Here is a 17,732-nt window from a genome sequence, read left to right on the forward strand (position 1 = left end):
TTGAAAACTAGTTGAAAACAAAAAACTGCCTTGAAATCGGTCCCATTTTTCTTAAAGATTTTATTTATTTGTTTATTTATTTATGTATTTATTTAGCAAGTGCATGAGTGGGGGAAGGGGCAGAGAGAGAGAGAAGGAGAGAGAATCTCAAGCAGACTCTGTGCTGAGAGTGGAGCCTGATGTGGGGCTTTATCTCACGACCCTGGGATCATGACGTGAGCCAAAATCAAGAGTCAGATGGTGACTGAGCCACCCAGGATCCCCTAAATCTGTTCCATTTTAAGAAATAGTCCAGTGTCATATTGGTACAATGCCTAAGATGTTTATATCTTTACTAGTAAATGATTCCATTCTTATAATCATTAATTATTCTTAATGCACTGTAATTAGTTATACTTACTAAATAAAAATAAGATGGACTCTATTGAGAATTGCTTTATTAAATTCACCATAGGGGGCGCCTGGGTGGCTCAGTCGTTAAGCGTCTGCCTTCGGCTCAGGTCATGATCCCAGGGTCCTGGGATCGAGCCCCACATCGGGCTCCCTGCTCCGCGGGAAGCCTGCTTCTCCCTCTCCCACTCCCCCTGCTTGTGTTCCCTCTCTCGCTGTGTCTCTCTCTGTCAAATAAATAAATAAAATCTTTTTAAAAAATAAATAAATAAATAAATTCACCATAGGTGTATAAATGCTCTGTGATTCTAAGGGCACTTATTTTTATTCACAGAAGACATAATCCCATCAGAGAGCAGCTCCTTGTCTGACACTACCACCTATGATGATTGTGAGTAGCTCTTCTTTTTCATTTTAAAATGTTATATATTCTGAAATATTAAGACAGTTTCTTTAAGTAAAGCCTATGTGTTATTCTTTTGGGAGAAGTAGAATGAACTAACTTACATTTATGCAGAATGGTTGGGGAAGGGAGATTATGATTAATTTCTACCGAGGCTAACTACGCATTAAATACAGTAACATACAAATCACTTGAACTTAGGAAATCAAAATACTATTACACAACTAAGCCAGTCTCTCAGTAAGGGTTTGTGAGCCTCTATAGAATTTTTTTATTAGCATTTTTATTTACTATTATTATTATTTTTTTTTTTTTTTTTACTTTTAAGTAGGCTCCACACCCAATGTGGGGCTTGAACTCATGACCCTGAGATCAAAAGTTGCATGCTCTACTGACTGAACCAGCCAGGTGCCCCCCTGTAGGATTTTTTTTTAATGTTTTCTCTTGAAGTAATTACAGGTTCACAGGGAGTTGCATAGATAATTCAGTCTTTCACTCAACTTTTCCCAATGGTGACATCGTATATATTTGGAGTCTAATCTCAAACTGGAAAATATAGTGTAGACTTTGATTATCCCTGTATTCTGGATAGCTAGGAGTTTATTTTCCTTAGGAAGAAATTGGGTTTCATGTCATTGTATTGGTTTCATAGAGGAACGCCATATCTGTTGGGATGGCCTGTGTTTGTTCAACACATTTTATGATGGAATGGATTTCATATCGAATGGTAGAGTACTTCCTTGGAATCCCTGGTGCTTAAGCAGAGGAGTGACTCTGTCTGATATGATTTAAAGAATTCTGGGATGCCACTAACCCATACAGCTTTATCTCCCCCATCCCCACCCCAAGTTTGATGGTGCATGAAACTCCACCATTCCAAAATTCTTCCTTTGAGCTGAAGTTGGGTCATGCTTGCCATTCCTCTTTGAAAATGCACATGTCAGCAGGAGACGTAACAGGTCTCTAATGACTCAGCATAAATCAGTTATATCACTTTCAATGACAGGATGAGCCTCTGGTCAACCAAAGAGGTGTAAGAACTTGAAACGTGAACAGAAGTGATCCACACCAACTTTACAGGCCAGCTTCCTTTTGACCCTATACACACTGGGGTTTTTCTTTAATATAACTCTAGAAAAGCTATAGTATCACCCGTTCTACCAGAATGATTTCTTTGCTCAGAGTGGTACCTACTAAACTGGCAAAAGTTGGATCAGGCCCACAAGAGAACAGGTGACCCTTGAACTATGTGGGGGTTACGTGTGGCCACACCCCCCATGGTTGAAAATGCAAGTATAACTTTTGACTACCCCAAAACTTAACTACTAACAGCCTACTGTTGGCAGAAGCCTTATTAATTTAAACAATAAACACATGTTTGTATGTTAAATGTATTATATACTGTATTCTTACAGTCAAGTAAGGTAGAGAAAAGAAAATATTAAGAAAATCATGAGGAAGAGAAAATGCATTTACTATACTATACTATATTTATCAGAAAAAAAAAAAATTCCGTGTATAAGTGCATCCATGCAGTTCAAACCTGTGTTGTTCAGGGGTCAACTGTATTCAGTAATTTCCATTTTCTAGTGTATACAGTATAAAAATAAATTTCCTGAAAGTAATACACTTCTAAAAACATCAGATCTTCTGATTTGGTTTTTGGAGGGCTGGCAAGGTATTTATTGCCTTATTTATTTACCTACTTACTTATTCATTCATTCATTTACTTATTATAGCTAATGACACCTTCACTCTTGCCGGGCAGCGACCAAGTTCAGTACCTCATTCTCCAAGAATTCTTCCCCCCAAGTCTCTCGGTATTGAGCGAATCCATTTCAGAAAGTCGTCCGTCAATGAACAGTTTGTGGAGACCAGGCAGTCCAGGTGAGAAGTCACAGCATTAGTAAGGCAGATGCCTCATAGCCATGACACCTTCCTTCCAAAATAGTTGACCCTTTTTGGATTTACCCTATTTATCCTTTCGGAAGGGGTTAGCTTGCAAAACAAAGCATAGAAACTAACCCCGTTATTTGTTGTTGACAGCAAGTGCAAGTGTTTCTAAGAGATCTTTTCAAAGCATTTGGCAGTTTCCTATATTTTAAAGTCTGCTGGATTTATGTTAGGTTCCAGGGGCATTATTTATAATCTGGATTTGGATATAATGTCCTAAGTTCAGTTTCAGAACCCATGCGCTCACGAAACTGACATTAAATACCACTCTATCAGTGCAAGTGACAGAAATGACTTCTGATCTTTCAAATAGAAATGAGACTTCAACTCATTTTTAATCTGTTAAATAGACAATATGACTTTTTTCTCAAATGTCTCAGGTAAATATTATCTGGGCAATAACACCAGATTTTAAAAAGATGACAGACCAGTGATTCTCAGAATTTGGCTGCATGGATCAATACTACTAAGAAAAAAAAAGAAAAATAGGACCCAAGATAGGATTACCAAATGTTTACTCTGCCTAATCAGAATGTTCAAATAAACAATGCCATGATTTCAGGAAAAAAAACGACATGTAACTATCAAAAAAATGCAGCCATTGTCATAATAATAATAAAATGAAGTTAACATTTATGGAACGCCTACCGTATATCAGGCACTGTTCGAAGTGTTTTAATATGTATTAATGAATTTAATCTGTACCGCAATCCTGGTGGTATGACAACTGTCATTACCATTTACAGATAAGTACGCTGAGGACCAGAAAGCTTGAATAACCTGTTGGGTTCATGTAAATGTTGGAATCGGGATTTGAACCTTTTAACCAATATGTCACACTGCATCTCAGCGAAGGTGTTGGAAATTAGTCTTAAAATAAAGGAAGATTATTTAGATTAAATAATTCTTCACTTATGAAAATAGCACCTTGTTATATTTCTCCTTTGTCGAAGACCATATCAGGCCCCTCTGTTAGATTAGCATTTAGAACTGTTGCCTTAAACAATGGAAATCCAAGTGTCTAGAACTGTGCTGGCCAGTTCAATTAAAAGTAAATAAAATTAAAAATTAACTTTCTCAGTCGTGCTAGCCACATTTCAAGTGCTAATGGGCGCACATGTGGGCTAATGGTTATAATATTGGCATAGATATAACACATTTCTGTCATTGGACAGCCCTGGACCAGTATATTTATTATATTAGGGAAAACAAAGCTATTGCAGTAAAAGGAAAAATTATAACCAGAAATCATTATCTTAAAAAATTACTATACCTACTTCCTTAATAGCTTAAGATGGGTTTGCTCTGTGATCCAGCAATTTCACTTAGAGGAATTTTTCCTATTGAATTAATTAAGTACAGGATGCTCATCACATTATTGTTTACACTAGTGACAAATTGAAAACAACCCAAATGCTCAACTAGTGAATTGTTTAAATAAATTATAAATCCTTACAGTGGAATGTTATACTGTCATTAAAATAACATTATGAATGAATTAACCAACACAAAACATTAGTTTTTTTTAATGTGGGTTTTGAAGGAGAATATAGGGTAAGATAATATTTTTTTGTTGTTAAAAACTGTAAATGCCTGTAAGTATGGTTAGTAAAAATATCTGATTGGCTATATCTGAGGCTTCTAATTATAGATATTTAAATTTTTCTTTTTTATCTGTATTTTCAGAATTTTCTGCAATGAACTTGACGTGCTTTTGTAATAAGTAAAAATGTAATCAAAGCCACATTTAGTTAAAAAACTAACTTCAAATTGTGTTCTCACTGTGCTGGGTAGCGAACAAAATGATTTAAAGATGTTGCCTTCTAGTCCACGGGCCTGCAGACAACAGCCCATTGGCCAGATCCATCCTGTGACTTATTTTATATTTTTATATGGCCCACGAGCTAAGAATGGTTTTTATTATTTTTAAACAGTTGGAGGGGAAATCAAAAGCAATAGTATTTTGGGACGTGAAAATTACATGATACTTGACTTCCAGTATCCACAGTCAATCTCTATTGGCTCACAGCCACCCCCATTCACTTACATGTTGTCTACACTGCTTTTGTCCTTCAAGGGCACAGTAGAGCAGTAAAGGACTGGGACATCTGGCCTGCAAAGCCAAAAATATTAACTATTAGACTCTTTACAGGAAAAGGCTTTGCTGCCCCTGCTCTAGTTGCTTTCGATCTCTTTTATTCAATATACTCTTTTTTAAAAACACTTTAATCATTTTCCTTCATCTGTATGACTCAGAGAGATCAAGGATACTAAAGCACAAAGGCACTCTGCCCCGTTTTCTCCAATGCTCCTTTCCTTCAGCTTCCAGTAAGTTTCAGATCGCCTGATGATGAGTTTGCCAGAGACATCGCGAGGCTCATCATCTCCCGACTTCTTCTTTTCCCCATCACAGGGAAATGCTGTCGACACATGGCAGCCCTTACAAAACCCTGGAGCGGCGGCCCCCGGGCGGACAGAGCATGCCCACCACCCCAGTTCTGACCCGCAACGCCTACAGCACCAGCCACTTGGAGTAAGAGCACTTCGTTCCAATGACTTTGCCACTGTTGGTTTTGCTTTCCTTTGCTGTGCATCTGAATCATTTTAAGGCACTTGATTCAGCAGGACTGTGTTACAGATCTACATTTTCTACTTAACGGGTCAATGACGGCAAAGAAAATATATTGAAAAATATGCTTTGAGCGGGTAGATAGGAGATTTGTGTGTGTGTGTGTGTGCCTTAATTTTCCCAACCAGACATCACCGTTTGCTATTCAGTGGTGAGGATGAATATAATGATTTGAGCAACGCTTTGACGTCTTTAGGGAAGGTTTTGCTAGCTCTTTTATATGCCTGATATTTTTTTTAATTTTTTTAAGATTTTATTTATTTATTTCTCAGAGAGAGAGAGAGAACACAAGCAGGGGGAGCAGCAGGCAGAGGGAGAAGCAGGCTCCCTGCTGAGCAAGGATCCCGATGCGGGGCTCGATCCCAGGACCCTGGGATCATGACCTGAGCCGAAGGCAGAGGCTTAACCGATTGAGCCACCCAGGCATCCCTATATGCCTGATATTATTCAGTCCACACAACAAGCCGAACTGTAGATCTCAGATCCTGTTTTCCCTCCTCATTTTACGGATGAGGATTGCAAGAGGTTAAATGTCTTACCCAAGCTGGCACAGCTGGGAGATGGCAGAGCCATGACTCCCCCAGATATGTCTGGCATCAGAGTCAGGCAGTGCTCCCTCCACCCTGTCTGCATCTCCTGCTATCCTGTTGGAAGAGAGGAACCTCCAAAGATGCGCTGGGCTTTCTTTTTAGGCTTTGATGCAACTTGTGCATCATCAGTTTATATCTTCCCTCCTCTCGAGTGAGGCTTGGGAGTGCATGGTTGTTAGAACCTGGTTCTTGTCTCATTTGGACCATGACACAGTGAACCTGTGTGGGAACCAAGGGATTGTGTGAAAAATGGATTCTCTTGTGCAGTCAGCTTTGGAAACCTTGAGTCTTATGGCAGTTCAAGGGTGATTAAATCCTTCAACACCATGTTCATTTTGTAAAATTTCGGTCCTTCTTTCATTCTTCCCCTGTTACAAATTGGCCTCTCTCCTCCTGCAGACCCGAATCTTCAGCCCAGCACTGTCGCCAGCGCAGTGGAAGCCTTGAATCTCAGTCCCACCTGCTGTCTGAGATGGACAACGATAAGCCATTTTTCTCCCTCTCCAAATCCCAAAGAAGCAGTAGTACGGAAATCCTGGATGACGGGTCTTCCTACACCAGCCAGTCAAGCACAGAGTATTACTGCGTGACGCCCGTCGCCGGCCCCTATTACACTACCCAGACTCTGGACACTCGTGCCAGGGGCCGGAGAAGGTCCAAGAAACAGAGTGTTTCGACTTCAAATTCAGGAAGCATGCCCAACCTAGCACAAAAGGATAGTTTGAGGAATGGCGTCTACACAAAGAGCCAGGAACAACCTTCTTCTAGTTACTATATTGCTGGGTACACACCCTATCCCGAGTGCGATCTTTATTACAGTGGCGGCTACGTCTATGAGAACGACACGGAGGGACAGTACAGCGTCAATCCTTCCTACCGGGCCTCGGCCCACTACGGCTACGAGCGCCAAAGGGACTATAGCAGGTCCTTTCATGAGGATGAGGTCGACCGGGTGCCCCACAACCCATATGCAACTCTCCGGCTGCCCAGGAAGGCTGCTGCCAAGTCAGAGCACATCACCAAAAACATCCACAAGGCCTTAGTTGCAGAGCACCTGCGTGGCTGGTACCAGCGGGCCTCTGGGCAGAAGGATCAGGGGCACAGCCCACAGACTAGCTTTGACTCAGACAGGGGATCGCAGAGGTGCCTGGGGTTTGCGGGGCTGCAAGTACCCTGCTCTCCCAGCAGCCGAACATCCTCCTACTCTTCCGGTAAGAATACTGCCTACTCACTTGATCCCCAGATCGAATTTACCTCCTGTCCCCGGCCCACCCTCCCCCCAAACCACTCCCCTCAGGGGTCACAGGACCAGTACCCAAGGTCATGACACTGGTAGCCATTCCGTGGGGCCACAGTAAGAATTGCCAACTGAAACATAGTTCTTTCTCTTCGGCTTTCCAAAGAACACAGTCCACAGGAGTCCAATGGAGCAAATTGTAGATTCCAATCCAACAAGCATTCATTGAGCACCTATTCTGTGCTGCCCTGTGTTAGGGGCTTTCAAATATTCTATCTTTTCCCCATGTCATTAAAGTGTTCAGGTCACTGATGTTTGATATATTTTAAAAAAATAGAGTAAATCCGTCAGGTGAGCAGAAAGCATTAGGATTATGCATCCTTCCCTGTTCACCAGCAGGAACTTGATCTTCTAAAGGCAGTTTGTTTTGAATGTTCGGGTAGCTGTGTGAGGCTCTTAGTAATTCTGATGGGAGCCAGTAATTTGTAAGCCCTGTTCCTGGCACTGTTCTACGTGCTTCACGTGCCTTGACTCAATTCAGTAATCATATATACTCTGCTTTAGGGTTGATGTAAGGGATTTTCAAAGATAATTTTGGTTAGAGATGTTCCCTCATGCATTGACTTGGGCCCCTCACTCCACTAAAATCCATGGAGTACTTACTGCTTACCGCTCGCTGAGTAGAGAAATGAGGGGAAAGAGGAATATCTGTCTCTGGTTACATTGATTCAACAAACAAGCAGGCATGTCCCAGATGCTGAGGAACCAGGGTTGACCCAGTTTTGGCCTTGAGGAGCTCACGGTCTAGTCAGTAGCCAGAGGAATGTATGCAAATTAAGCAATTTCGAGGCTCTAAAACGAATGAGTTCTTGAACTACGTGGAAACCTGAGGTCCTATGTTCTTGCCCCTCTTTCAGGCATGACCCCTTAGTAGGACACAGCACAGGGATTCCTGAATCACCTTGTAATAGTTGGTGAAAACTGTGCCTTTAAAAGTATCCTAAGCTTGTTGACCAGAGGCATTTCCATGGAGATTTCTATTTGGGTGTACGGTCTCTTCTGTTTGTGTAGGACTTTGGACTTCCACTAGGGCTTTCCCATTTATTACCACATCTACCATACAAAAAGGCTCCTGTCCTTACTCCTGGTTATTTATGACTCATCTCTAGAGAACGCCTTTCTTCCCCCTAACGTTCAGGGCACTGCATGAGAATCTTTCCAAAAAACAAACATGGAGAGGGTGTTAGAAAGAAAGAACAAACAAGGAGGGCTGAGATGCATAAGGATGGTCATCAGGGCCCAGGGCTGGGGTGATGCCTTTTTAAGCAGGGAGGCTGGAGAGGAGCAGGCATCCCTCCAAAACCACAGCATTACTGCTGGTTGGCTCGGTGCCTGGGGCAAAGGTAAGAATGGAGTGAGTGCTTCTTGATTCACACCCAGTAGGAGCCTGGCTGGTAGCCGTGGGATTTGGCCCCACAGACCAAAAGGCATTCCATCCATGTTAAAGAATTAAAGGGATGGAATTAGAGCTCATTCCTGTCTACATTTTATAGCTACAAAAATGTATTACAACAGGCATGCATCATGGAGAGTTTCCTGTTATTTGCCAAAGTAGTCAGGGGTTTTGTAGCTCCTTCTAGCCATCTAAAGACTCTCTTGGTGACTCCATTTTAGTAGTAATGACAGCCACCATCTCTTGGCAGCTTCCCCTGGGCCACGCCGCATGCTCGGTGCTTCGTGTGCACCATCCCATCTAATGTGTGCAAACAGTTGGGTACCGTGAGCACTGTTGTTAGGTCTATTATTACTGTCCTCATCTTGCAGCCGAGGCAGTTCTGGTTTAGAGAGTTGAAATGACCCTGGCCAAGCCCCAGAGCTAGTAAGTGCTTGACACCTTAACCACCAAGCTTTACGGCCCCTGACTCAGAGTTATGAAACATTCTTAGAAACTCGAAGTGAGAGAATTACACCTTTGAGTCAAAACCTCATGGCATCCAGGGCCACAGATGAGTTTTGAAAGGCGTCCGCCATACGCTGGTCACCAGGGCTTTGTGGGTGTGAGAAAGAAGACAAGGAAGGTGGCTGCCAAAAACAGGAAATGGAGGGGAGCTGGAAGGATCCTAGAGCGGTGCTGGCCTTGGACCACCAGCTGGGCGTTGTGGTCACCTTGTGCGTCCTGGGCATGGAGCAGGACTGGTTTTAGAGAGAGGACAACAAACGCCCTACGGTGAGACATTCACTGGGCTTTGCTCCCAAATGGTGCCCTTGTCTTGTTCCAGTTCAGTCCCTCAGTAGAACTAATTCCCTCCTGTACTAGTTACCCTCCCGCCCCTTCCCACACACACACTTTTTCTTTTAAGGCAAAAAGTATGTGTTGATCCTGCTAGTGGCTGGCGTTGCCTTGGGCCGAGGAGCAAGTCGTGACCCAACAGGGCAATTTACAGAGTGCTTTTCCTCCAAAGGCCTCCAAGAAACTCAAACTGGTCATCTTATCTTTACAAATAAAGCCTTATCTATCCAGCCACCTAGCCAGAATGGAGAGACTCTCTCCATATATGAGAATGTTTTTCCTACTTGTCTTTTAGGTTATTTTTTACACCATGCCTTTCAGTTAACTTTATTCCCATTAATAATATCAATAGTTATCATTTTGGGGGTGCTTTCTTTATACCAGGCACAGTGCTAGACATTCTCATATATAACTTATTCAATCCTGGTATCATCCCTATACAGGATATATTTGCATTATTATCCCCACTTTACAGGTGAAGAAACTGAGACATAAAGAGAATAAACTATTTGCCCGAGGTCACATGGCCAGTAAGTGACTAAATTAGATTAGGAACTCTATTGATTATAAACACTGGCTCTTAATCTCTGCACATAGATGATTATAATGTACATTTAAATGGCCTAAACAGTCTTTGCTTTGACTATTCCCACTAATTTTGTCTCTTTCCATTTTTACTTCTAGTATCTTCTACAAACGCTTCTGGAAACTGGAGGACCCAGATAGCTGTAGGGCTATCTGACTACGAGACCCCAGCACATTCTTCCTACACCAGCTGCTACGGCAACATCTATAATCCTTTGCCCTCCCCAGGCAGGTGAGAAAGCAATGCTCCAAAATTCTAGTAGCCTGTTCCTGGTCAGAACAATTGAGGAATTCTTTTTTTTTTTTTTTTTTTTTATGACTGCTCAAGGATCATCAGACTATAGCCTATGGGGCCCAAACCAGCTGCCACCTGTTTTTGTAAATTAAATTTTATGGGAAAACGGCCATGTTCATTCACGTACATTTTATCTATGGCTGTTTTTGCACCATGAGGGCAGAGTGGAGTAGCGACAGAGCCCTCGTGGCCAACAAAGCCAAAAATATCTGGCCTTTTTAAGAAAAGGTTTGTTGACTCCTAATCTAGATTGTTCGAATTTGACTCTGTTCCTCGTCTTCTGTAAGGTCTTAAATTCTGTGTCTGGCAGGTTTTTTTTTAATTGCAGTACTTTAAATGGTATTACTGATATATCCATTTAAGACTCTCCTGGAACCTTGGAGGAAAAATATCTCTGCTCCAGAAAAGGCTGTTCACATCAAAATTCCTCGTAGGCAGTTGGTGGGCTTGATTTCAGTGAACATTTGCTGCCTTTTTGTGTCTGATCCTGTGTTCCTTAAAAAGCTACAGACACAGCCAGTTGTCCTATTTGTAATCGTGGTTCTTTGTAAACATTAGGAGGAAACATACAAGAACAATTCGTTAAAATGTGATTTTAAAAAAAGATGGCTAACTCCGCATTACTTCTTTGTATATGCAAGAGGAGAGGAGTTTCTCACTTCTTTGTATATGCAAGAGGAGTTAAGTATGAAGAGGTCATTTCTCCCTATCACTTTTCACAGGATATAATTCACACCCATCGTGCCAAGAAATAGAGCATTTTCTGTTTGTTTTTATTTAATTTTGCTCTAGGTCAAATTGCTTCAGGCATAGGGAGACTTACACAGACAATAACTTATCAAAGTGTCTAGCCTGGTGAGTTTGAGAGGTTAAATTTCTTTTCTTTTTTTTACTTCAATTTTTTATTTCAATTCTAGTTGATTAACCTCCATCAACCCTCAGTTTGTTCTCTATAGTTAAGAGTCTCTTATGGTTTGCTTTTCTCTCTCTCTCTTTTTTCCCTTCCATTGTTCATCTGTTTTGTTTCTTAAATTCCACATATGAGTGAAATCATAATTTCTTAATAAAGTACTCAGTGTTACAAACGAATTGGAGGTATTCGACCCCAAAGCCTTATTTTTCTTCTCCTTGTTCAAGGAGAGTTTTTCTTGGCTTGAACTATTAGGCCGATTGTCTCAACTCAACAAAGGGTGTGCTCAAAATAGGATTTTAGTGAAAATATACCTCAGGGGACTTCAGATAGCTTGGGTTTCTGTAAATAATGCTTGCAAATGAGTTAGGAGCAAGAACTAAAATGGCTTTGGCCCAAAATTGGAGCTGCACTTTTTTAAGTCAGTTCTCATCGTTTTGTATAATTCATTTGCAAATAGTTTTCCCCACTTGTACACTTTTACTTTCCTTTTCATGGACTGCATGAGAAATAATATAAAAGCGCATGAGACAGTTTGAAAATCCTTAACACTACTTTCACTGAACTCAGGAAGTACTAAACATTTTTAGAGAAAGTCTGTTTTTACCAAGTGTGCCTGTCTATCTCAGAGAGCCAGCCCAAGATGGCTTGACGTGGAGTCTGATGTCAGAGGTGGGGTAATCTACAGGAAATTAGAAACTATTTAAAGATCCCTATTGTGTGTGCTCACACGCACATCGTATGAGCTCATTGTGGAAAATTAGGAAAATAATAAAGGGATAAATAAGTAGGAAATCATTTACCCATAATTCTACCATCTAGAGATGGTAGCTGTTAGCATTTTGACACATTCCCCCATTTTCCAGTGTCCATTTTTAACATGGTGGTAATGATACCCTTATGTGCAGTTTTATACCTTTCATTGTCTATGAACTTCTGCATCCCAGTGTTTTACTTAATATCACAATTTAAACATGTTCCCATATTTTTAAAAACTCATTAAACTTTATTTTATGTGATCCACATGATATTCCACTCAATAAATATACCATACTTTATTTAACAGTTCCCATATTTTGAATTTGAATGGTTTTTAGATTTTTCTCTCTTTTTTTTTATTGTAATGCGGCTGTTAATGTCTTTGTGCAGAATATTTGTCTGAATTCCAGATTATTGCCTTAGGATACATTCCAATAAGTAGAATTAATGGATTAAATTGAAAAGTGAATTTTTTTAAGCCCTTGCTTTCCAGAAAGATTTGCCAATTTACCCTCCCAGCAACAGAGGTACGGACGGGTGTGCTTATTTCCATCTATTTGTCTATTTAGGATTTTTTTTTTTTATTATACCTCCGAGTGATCAACTTAACTTGACCTACTAACAAAGCAAGTATCATAACAGCCATCCATTAAGTTTTAGAAATTTGCTGTAAAATTATGTTATTTTTGATGAAAACATAATTTTTATTTATTTATTTTTTTAATATTTTTTTTTAAAGATTTTATTTATTTATTTGAGAGAGAGGTTGAGAGGAGAGAGAGAGCACATGAGAGGGGGGAGGGTCAGAGGGAGAAGCAGACTCCCTGCTGAGCAGGGAGCCCGATGCGGGACTCGATCCCGGGACTCCAGGATCATGACCTGAGCCGAAGGCAATCGCTTAACCAACTGAGCCACCCAGGCGCCCCGAAAACATAATTTTTAAAATAAGAGAGAAATTAGGTTTCAAGATAAAGGCAAAAAGAAAACCTTTAGATCTGCCCTGAAGTTCAAGATTTGAGTAATTTTTTAAACAAATGAAGTACATAGTATTTCAAGATCCTTTCCCCCGGAGTGTCTGGCTCTTAACATTTACAGAAAGCTACACATTTTTACCAATAAAACTTTGTTTCCAAGTATGCTGTGGTAGAATTGTCAGTGGCGTAGACTTTCTAAAATCATAAATGTCAACGTCTCTTAGGCTCCCCTAGTATATAATGCACTCAGATCCTTGGCTCTGTGTGTGCTGCAAACTGTGCTTTCAAATAACTTCTTCCCCTTGCCTTCCTGTTTTCCATTTCCCGTCCTCTTCCTTATGTAACTCTACCTCTACTAGGCAACGCCGAGGGCTTCTGTCGCGGAGAATGGTTGGGTCTCCCGAAATGAGCTCAGCTTTCAGTTCTCTTTTGCTCAGTGTAGCCGCTGTAGTAAGTCCAGCCCTCAGGTCCTCTGCTGCATCTCGCCTCGTAGCAGGAGCTTTGCTCGTTCTGGCTGGTGTGTGAGGCTATGGAAATCTGACTTTGTGTTTATATTAGATGAAAACACTAAACACCTGGTTTCACATAGTATTTCTTTCCGCAGCTCTCCTTCCGGTGACTTTTTAACCATCTTGACTAAAGAAATGTAAAATAAAAAGAAACCTACTAACTGTCTAACCTATTCTAGATGCCTGTTGCAGGAATGAAGTTTTGCCTGTTGGAATGTTGTGTGTTATAGGATGCCTTCCTTTGGATATGCCATCCAAGTATGCCTATGATTTTTGAATGTGGTGTTGTGTCCAATTTATGTTCGACCCATAGGCCCTAGGGATGTAAGATGTGTCCCTGGGTGCCCCTGCCTGCCACTAAATATATTCCTTTGTCCCTGAGGAAAGCATCTAGTATATTCCCTTAATTTGAAGAATACTTAAAATGTGGCTCTCAAAAATACTTTTTAAAAAGTTAAAAATATGACTCTCACAGAGAGAGAAAATAGGCATGTGTCAAAGATTTGTTTAACTCATTAATGAGAGAACTAACAGAATGGTAAAGCTGCTTCCAAGAGAATTCAAAAGACTGAATTGAACACACTGAAAGATAAAAGGCTGGAATAAGATTACTAAATAAGATTAAAAAACCAGTTAATGGCCTACAGGGCAATAAAACTATAACCATAATCTTTTTATAGTAGATCAAAGTTATTTGTATTTCTTCCAGACAAAAAACCTACAAGTTAACATGTAACTTACCACAATCTGGATCCTAATCAATGGTAAATATAAGTGAGACAAAGGAATATCTCCCTAGAGAATTAAGTACACCTTGCATGGGCCTTTTCGACAATTTGCCAGTGGGACAATGAAAGAACACACCATCATCCTTTGCCTTGACAGTGCTAGAATTCTACTAATTCTTTGAGTAGAGTCATCTTTGTACTCTGGTAATAAAAATGACCACAAGTAATAACTCTCCTGGTTTCCTTTAATAGACAGTACCCAGAGATCAGTCAACTGGACGGCACAGATGGAAGCCGGTTGGAAGACAGCCTGGAGAGCAGGGAGCAGAAGCTCTTTTGGCATGAAGATTCAAAGCCTGGAACATTAGTCTGAACTGCAGTTGGACCTCTTGACCAAGCACTGCATTCTCACACTAGTGTGCCTTGCAAAATGTGTTCGTCTTCCCAGAAAGCTATCCGGCTTTAGAAAGCTAAAGGCATCCCAGGTCGGAGAGACCCTGAACCACTTGCCCTTCCGACTCCGGGCACTCACGTGACAGAGCAAGGTGGAGCCGTGGCCACGAAAGGACTCAGCGTTTATCATTAGCAAGCACTTTTTAAGGGAATAAAAGTTGTTGAAGGCAAACCGCAAAACTGTGAAAAGTGCGTTCAGGGTCCCCGACAGGAAAGAAGGACGGGAAATTTCAGAGCACAATCCAGAATGATGAGGAAAGGGAAACAGAAGCTCCTTAGTCATTAATCACCTTCAGAAAGTTTGGGTTTGTGAGCCGGTGAAGAATAACTTGGCTATCTCTACCCAGACATGAACAATTTAGACAGTATTGGAAAATTACTTGAAGAGAAGCTGGATTTTCATGAAGTTCTGAATGAGTGTAAATGTTTTTAGGATATTATAAAGAGTGATGGTTTTCATAAGCACCATAAAATGGGTTCTGGAAAGACTTAGCATCCTGTAATATAACTTTATGGTAGCAGATTGGGGAAAACAAAGCAGCCCACTGAATAATTGACAAACTCTGCTTGGAGAATGTTCTAAGGTACAATATTATTGGGCTCCTTTTTTTCTTTCTATACCAATGGCCTGATGGGTGATTATTCAGGCTGGTAACTCTCCGATTTGGCTGCCATTTGAAATGGCAGACCTGATATGGAAAGTTTTTCTAACCAAGAGTTTGAAAAAGTATTTTAAGGTCATACAGAAAGAACCCAAAACAAAACGAAATGAAAAAACAAAAGCCACAGCATTTTCAATGAATTGCGTGCCTTAAAATGGTGAACATTAGAAAAGTAAGCATATTGTCCAGATTCCACGGGGGGTTCTAAGTCACCAAATGACAAAAAACAAGATTAATCATTAAAAAACAAAACGAACAAAAACAAAAACAAAAAAACTCCAAGCTGCAGTAGATTTAATTATGAGGCTAAAACTACCTCATACTTTACTCGGAAGAACTAATTAGCTATGGTTTATTGTAGTGTTTTTAAAAAAAACAAAAACAAATATTTCCATATTCCAGATTGCTCTTTTTTGTCATCTTCACTCTGCTTCAATAGTCCATAAAAGGTGCTCCCTTCCCCCCTTTTATACAGGTTTCATGTTCATATTGTGAATAGAGAAGTTTCTGAACAACTTTTTTGGAACATTTTCTATCTATATTCCAAAGCATGTAATATATACATAAAAATGCTTTGTTAAACTGGTCCTTAGTCATTTGTATCATTAAATATGAAGTTTGGGAGAAAAATTTGGAACAAAAAAGAAGACATGCAAAAAATAATAAGTTATTCCTTTTTGCCTACTTGTATAGCGTTCTAGAAACAGAAATACCCTTTTGCATATTCTTTTACTGTTCTGACTTTTTAAGACCTATTATTTTTTTACATAGGTCAATAAACTGAGGTGTGCTACTGAAAATGTTTACGTATTCTTCCATTACATTCAGGGTTCAGACAAAGCAGTTTAAAGTGCTCTACTTCAAGTAATCATGTTGGACAAGATTGCAGATTTTTTGTTCTAGTATTAGCATATTTTATTGATGCCAAGATGCACATTTTTTCATATTTACATCTTTGAAATCAGGATGCATCTTTTGATGGATGGCATGCTCTCAATGAACTGGCAGTGTTTTTTTCTTTCTTAGTGCTACATAAAATAATGCTGTGTCTTACAATAAAGTTGTCTTAGAATTGATGAAATACGGTAGTTTATTGCCTCACTGAGGATGACAGATGTGAATTTTTAGGCTTCCTAATCTTGCAGATGTTGTTTATTTGTAACAAGTCATCCATCCTAGTTTTGCCGACTGGCAAACAGGTCTTCTAAATTCAAGAAAGTGTTTCATCTGACATCTATTTATCCTGCACAATGGGGAAAGGGAATAGGAAATGAAATGTAGGAAGACCTTAATATTTCTGTGCAAGTATCTCAGATGGAAATAACCTTCTTCTGTTTAAGAAAGGGAATGCTCAGAATTGCAAGTACACTTTGAAAGAATGCATGGAACTTGGCTCCCAAATGGTTAAAGAAGGTACAGAAATGGAAGCACAGTGGGCCTGCTGTTTGATTTTTTTCCCCTGTCCTTTTAGGAAAACCTCTCTCTACCACATGTTTGGTATGTTTATTAATAACCAAAGCATGGCAAAGGTAAATTATTCAACATAAACCATTGATCTGTTTCTTATTACAAGATGTCATATTTTCCTGATAAAAATTTTAAATTAAAAAAATTTTAAATTCAAACACAAAGCAAATAAATAACATAAGAACATAATTATGCCCTGGAAGCCTAATGTTACCAGATGTAAGAATTGTTCATTTATTTTCTATTAGTTCACATTTTCTTCTATGCATACAGTAATGTTTTAAAAATTCAGCATCATACTGCAAGGACAGTTTACAACTTGTTTTTTTCACCTACCATATCGTGGGCCTCTCTGTGTCAATATATATTGATCTACCTCATAAAGATGTATATTTTACAAGGTGGATTTTTTTCAATTGCCTCACCTTCCTTGCTGTTCATATTTTTTCCTATATTTGAGAAAATTCTTCAAAATTCTTTCTTGTACTCATATAAGCTTAATGTTACAAGTAATAAAGATTCCAGAATTGTTTCAAACTATTAGTTTGGCCTGTTCTTAGGAACAAAGGTTCAGACTAAGAGTTCCTTCAAATGTTAGCCCTTCAGAGCATTCAGGAGTGGAATAATGACTTTCTTCAGGACAGTAGAAAAGTTAGAATTCTTTTCTAGAGTAATTTTCAAAGGATCAGTGGTGAGAGACAAGTTTTTAAAATTTTCAACTATGTGGGCCTCTAGTTTTGTGAAGACGAAGATGAATTACTAAGGAAAACAATTTAAAAAAATGAATTCCTAGGGACGTGGAAAAAAACAAATAGATACAAAAATATACATTCCTGCTCATTATTAGATTCATCGGGCATAAAACTACTCTGTCGAGTCACAATCACAGATTCTAAAC

At 39.7% G+C, this 17,732-nt stretch overlaps 1 protein-coding gene across 3 annotated transcripts in view; it reads left to right on the plus strand.

Moving 5' to 3' along the window:
* FRMD4B (FERM domain containing 4B) overlaps positions 1 to 17,234 on the plus strand; it is a 323,175-nt gene extending 305,941 nt beyond the window's left edge. For all 3 annotated transcript variants that reach the window (XM_078076109.1, XM_078076102.1, XM_078076107.1), the window contains 6 exons: positions 725 to 781; positions 2,533 to 2,680; positions 5,160 to 5,279; positions 6,365 to 7,176; positions 10,177 to 10,309; positions 14,505 to 17,234. In XM_078076109.1, the coding sequence (XP_077932235.1) occupies positions 725 to 781; positions 2,533 to 2,680; positions 5,160 to 5,279; positions 6,365 to 7,176; positions 10,177 to 10,309; positions 14,505 to 14,625 (1,391 nt within the window). In that variant the 3' untranslated portion in view covers positions 14,626 to 17,234. The remainder of the gene's footprint in view (positions 1 to 724; positions 782 to 2,532; positions 2,681 to 5,159; positions 5,280 to 6,364; positions 7,177 to 10,176; positions 10,310 to 14,504) is intronic.
* The last annotated feature ends 498 nt before the right edge of the window (positions 17,235 to 17,732 follow it).

This window comes from Halichoerus grypus, chromosome 1, assembly GCF_964656455.1.
Source record: "Halichoerus grypus chromosome 1, mHalGry1.hap1.1, whole genome shotgun sequence".
Taxonomy (NCBI): domain Eukaryota; kingdom Metazoa; phylum Chordata; class Mammalia; order Carnivora; family Phocidae; genus Halichoerus; species Halichoerus grypus.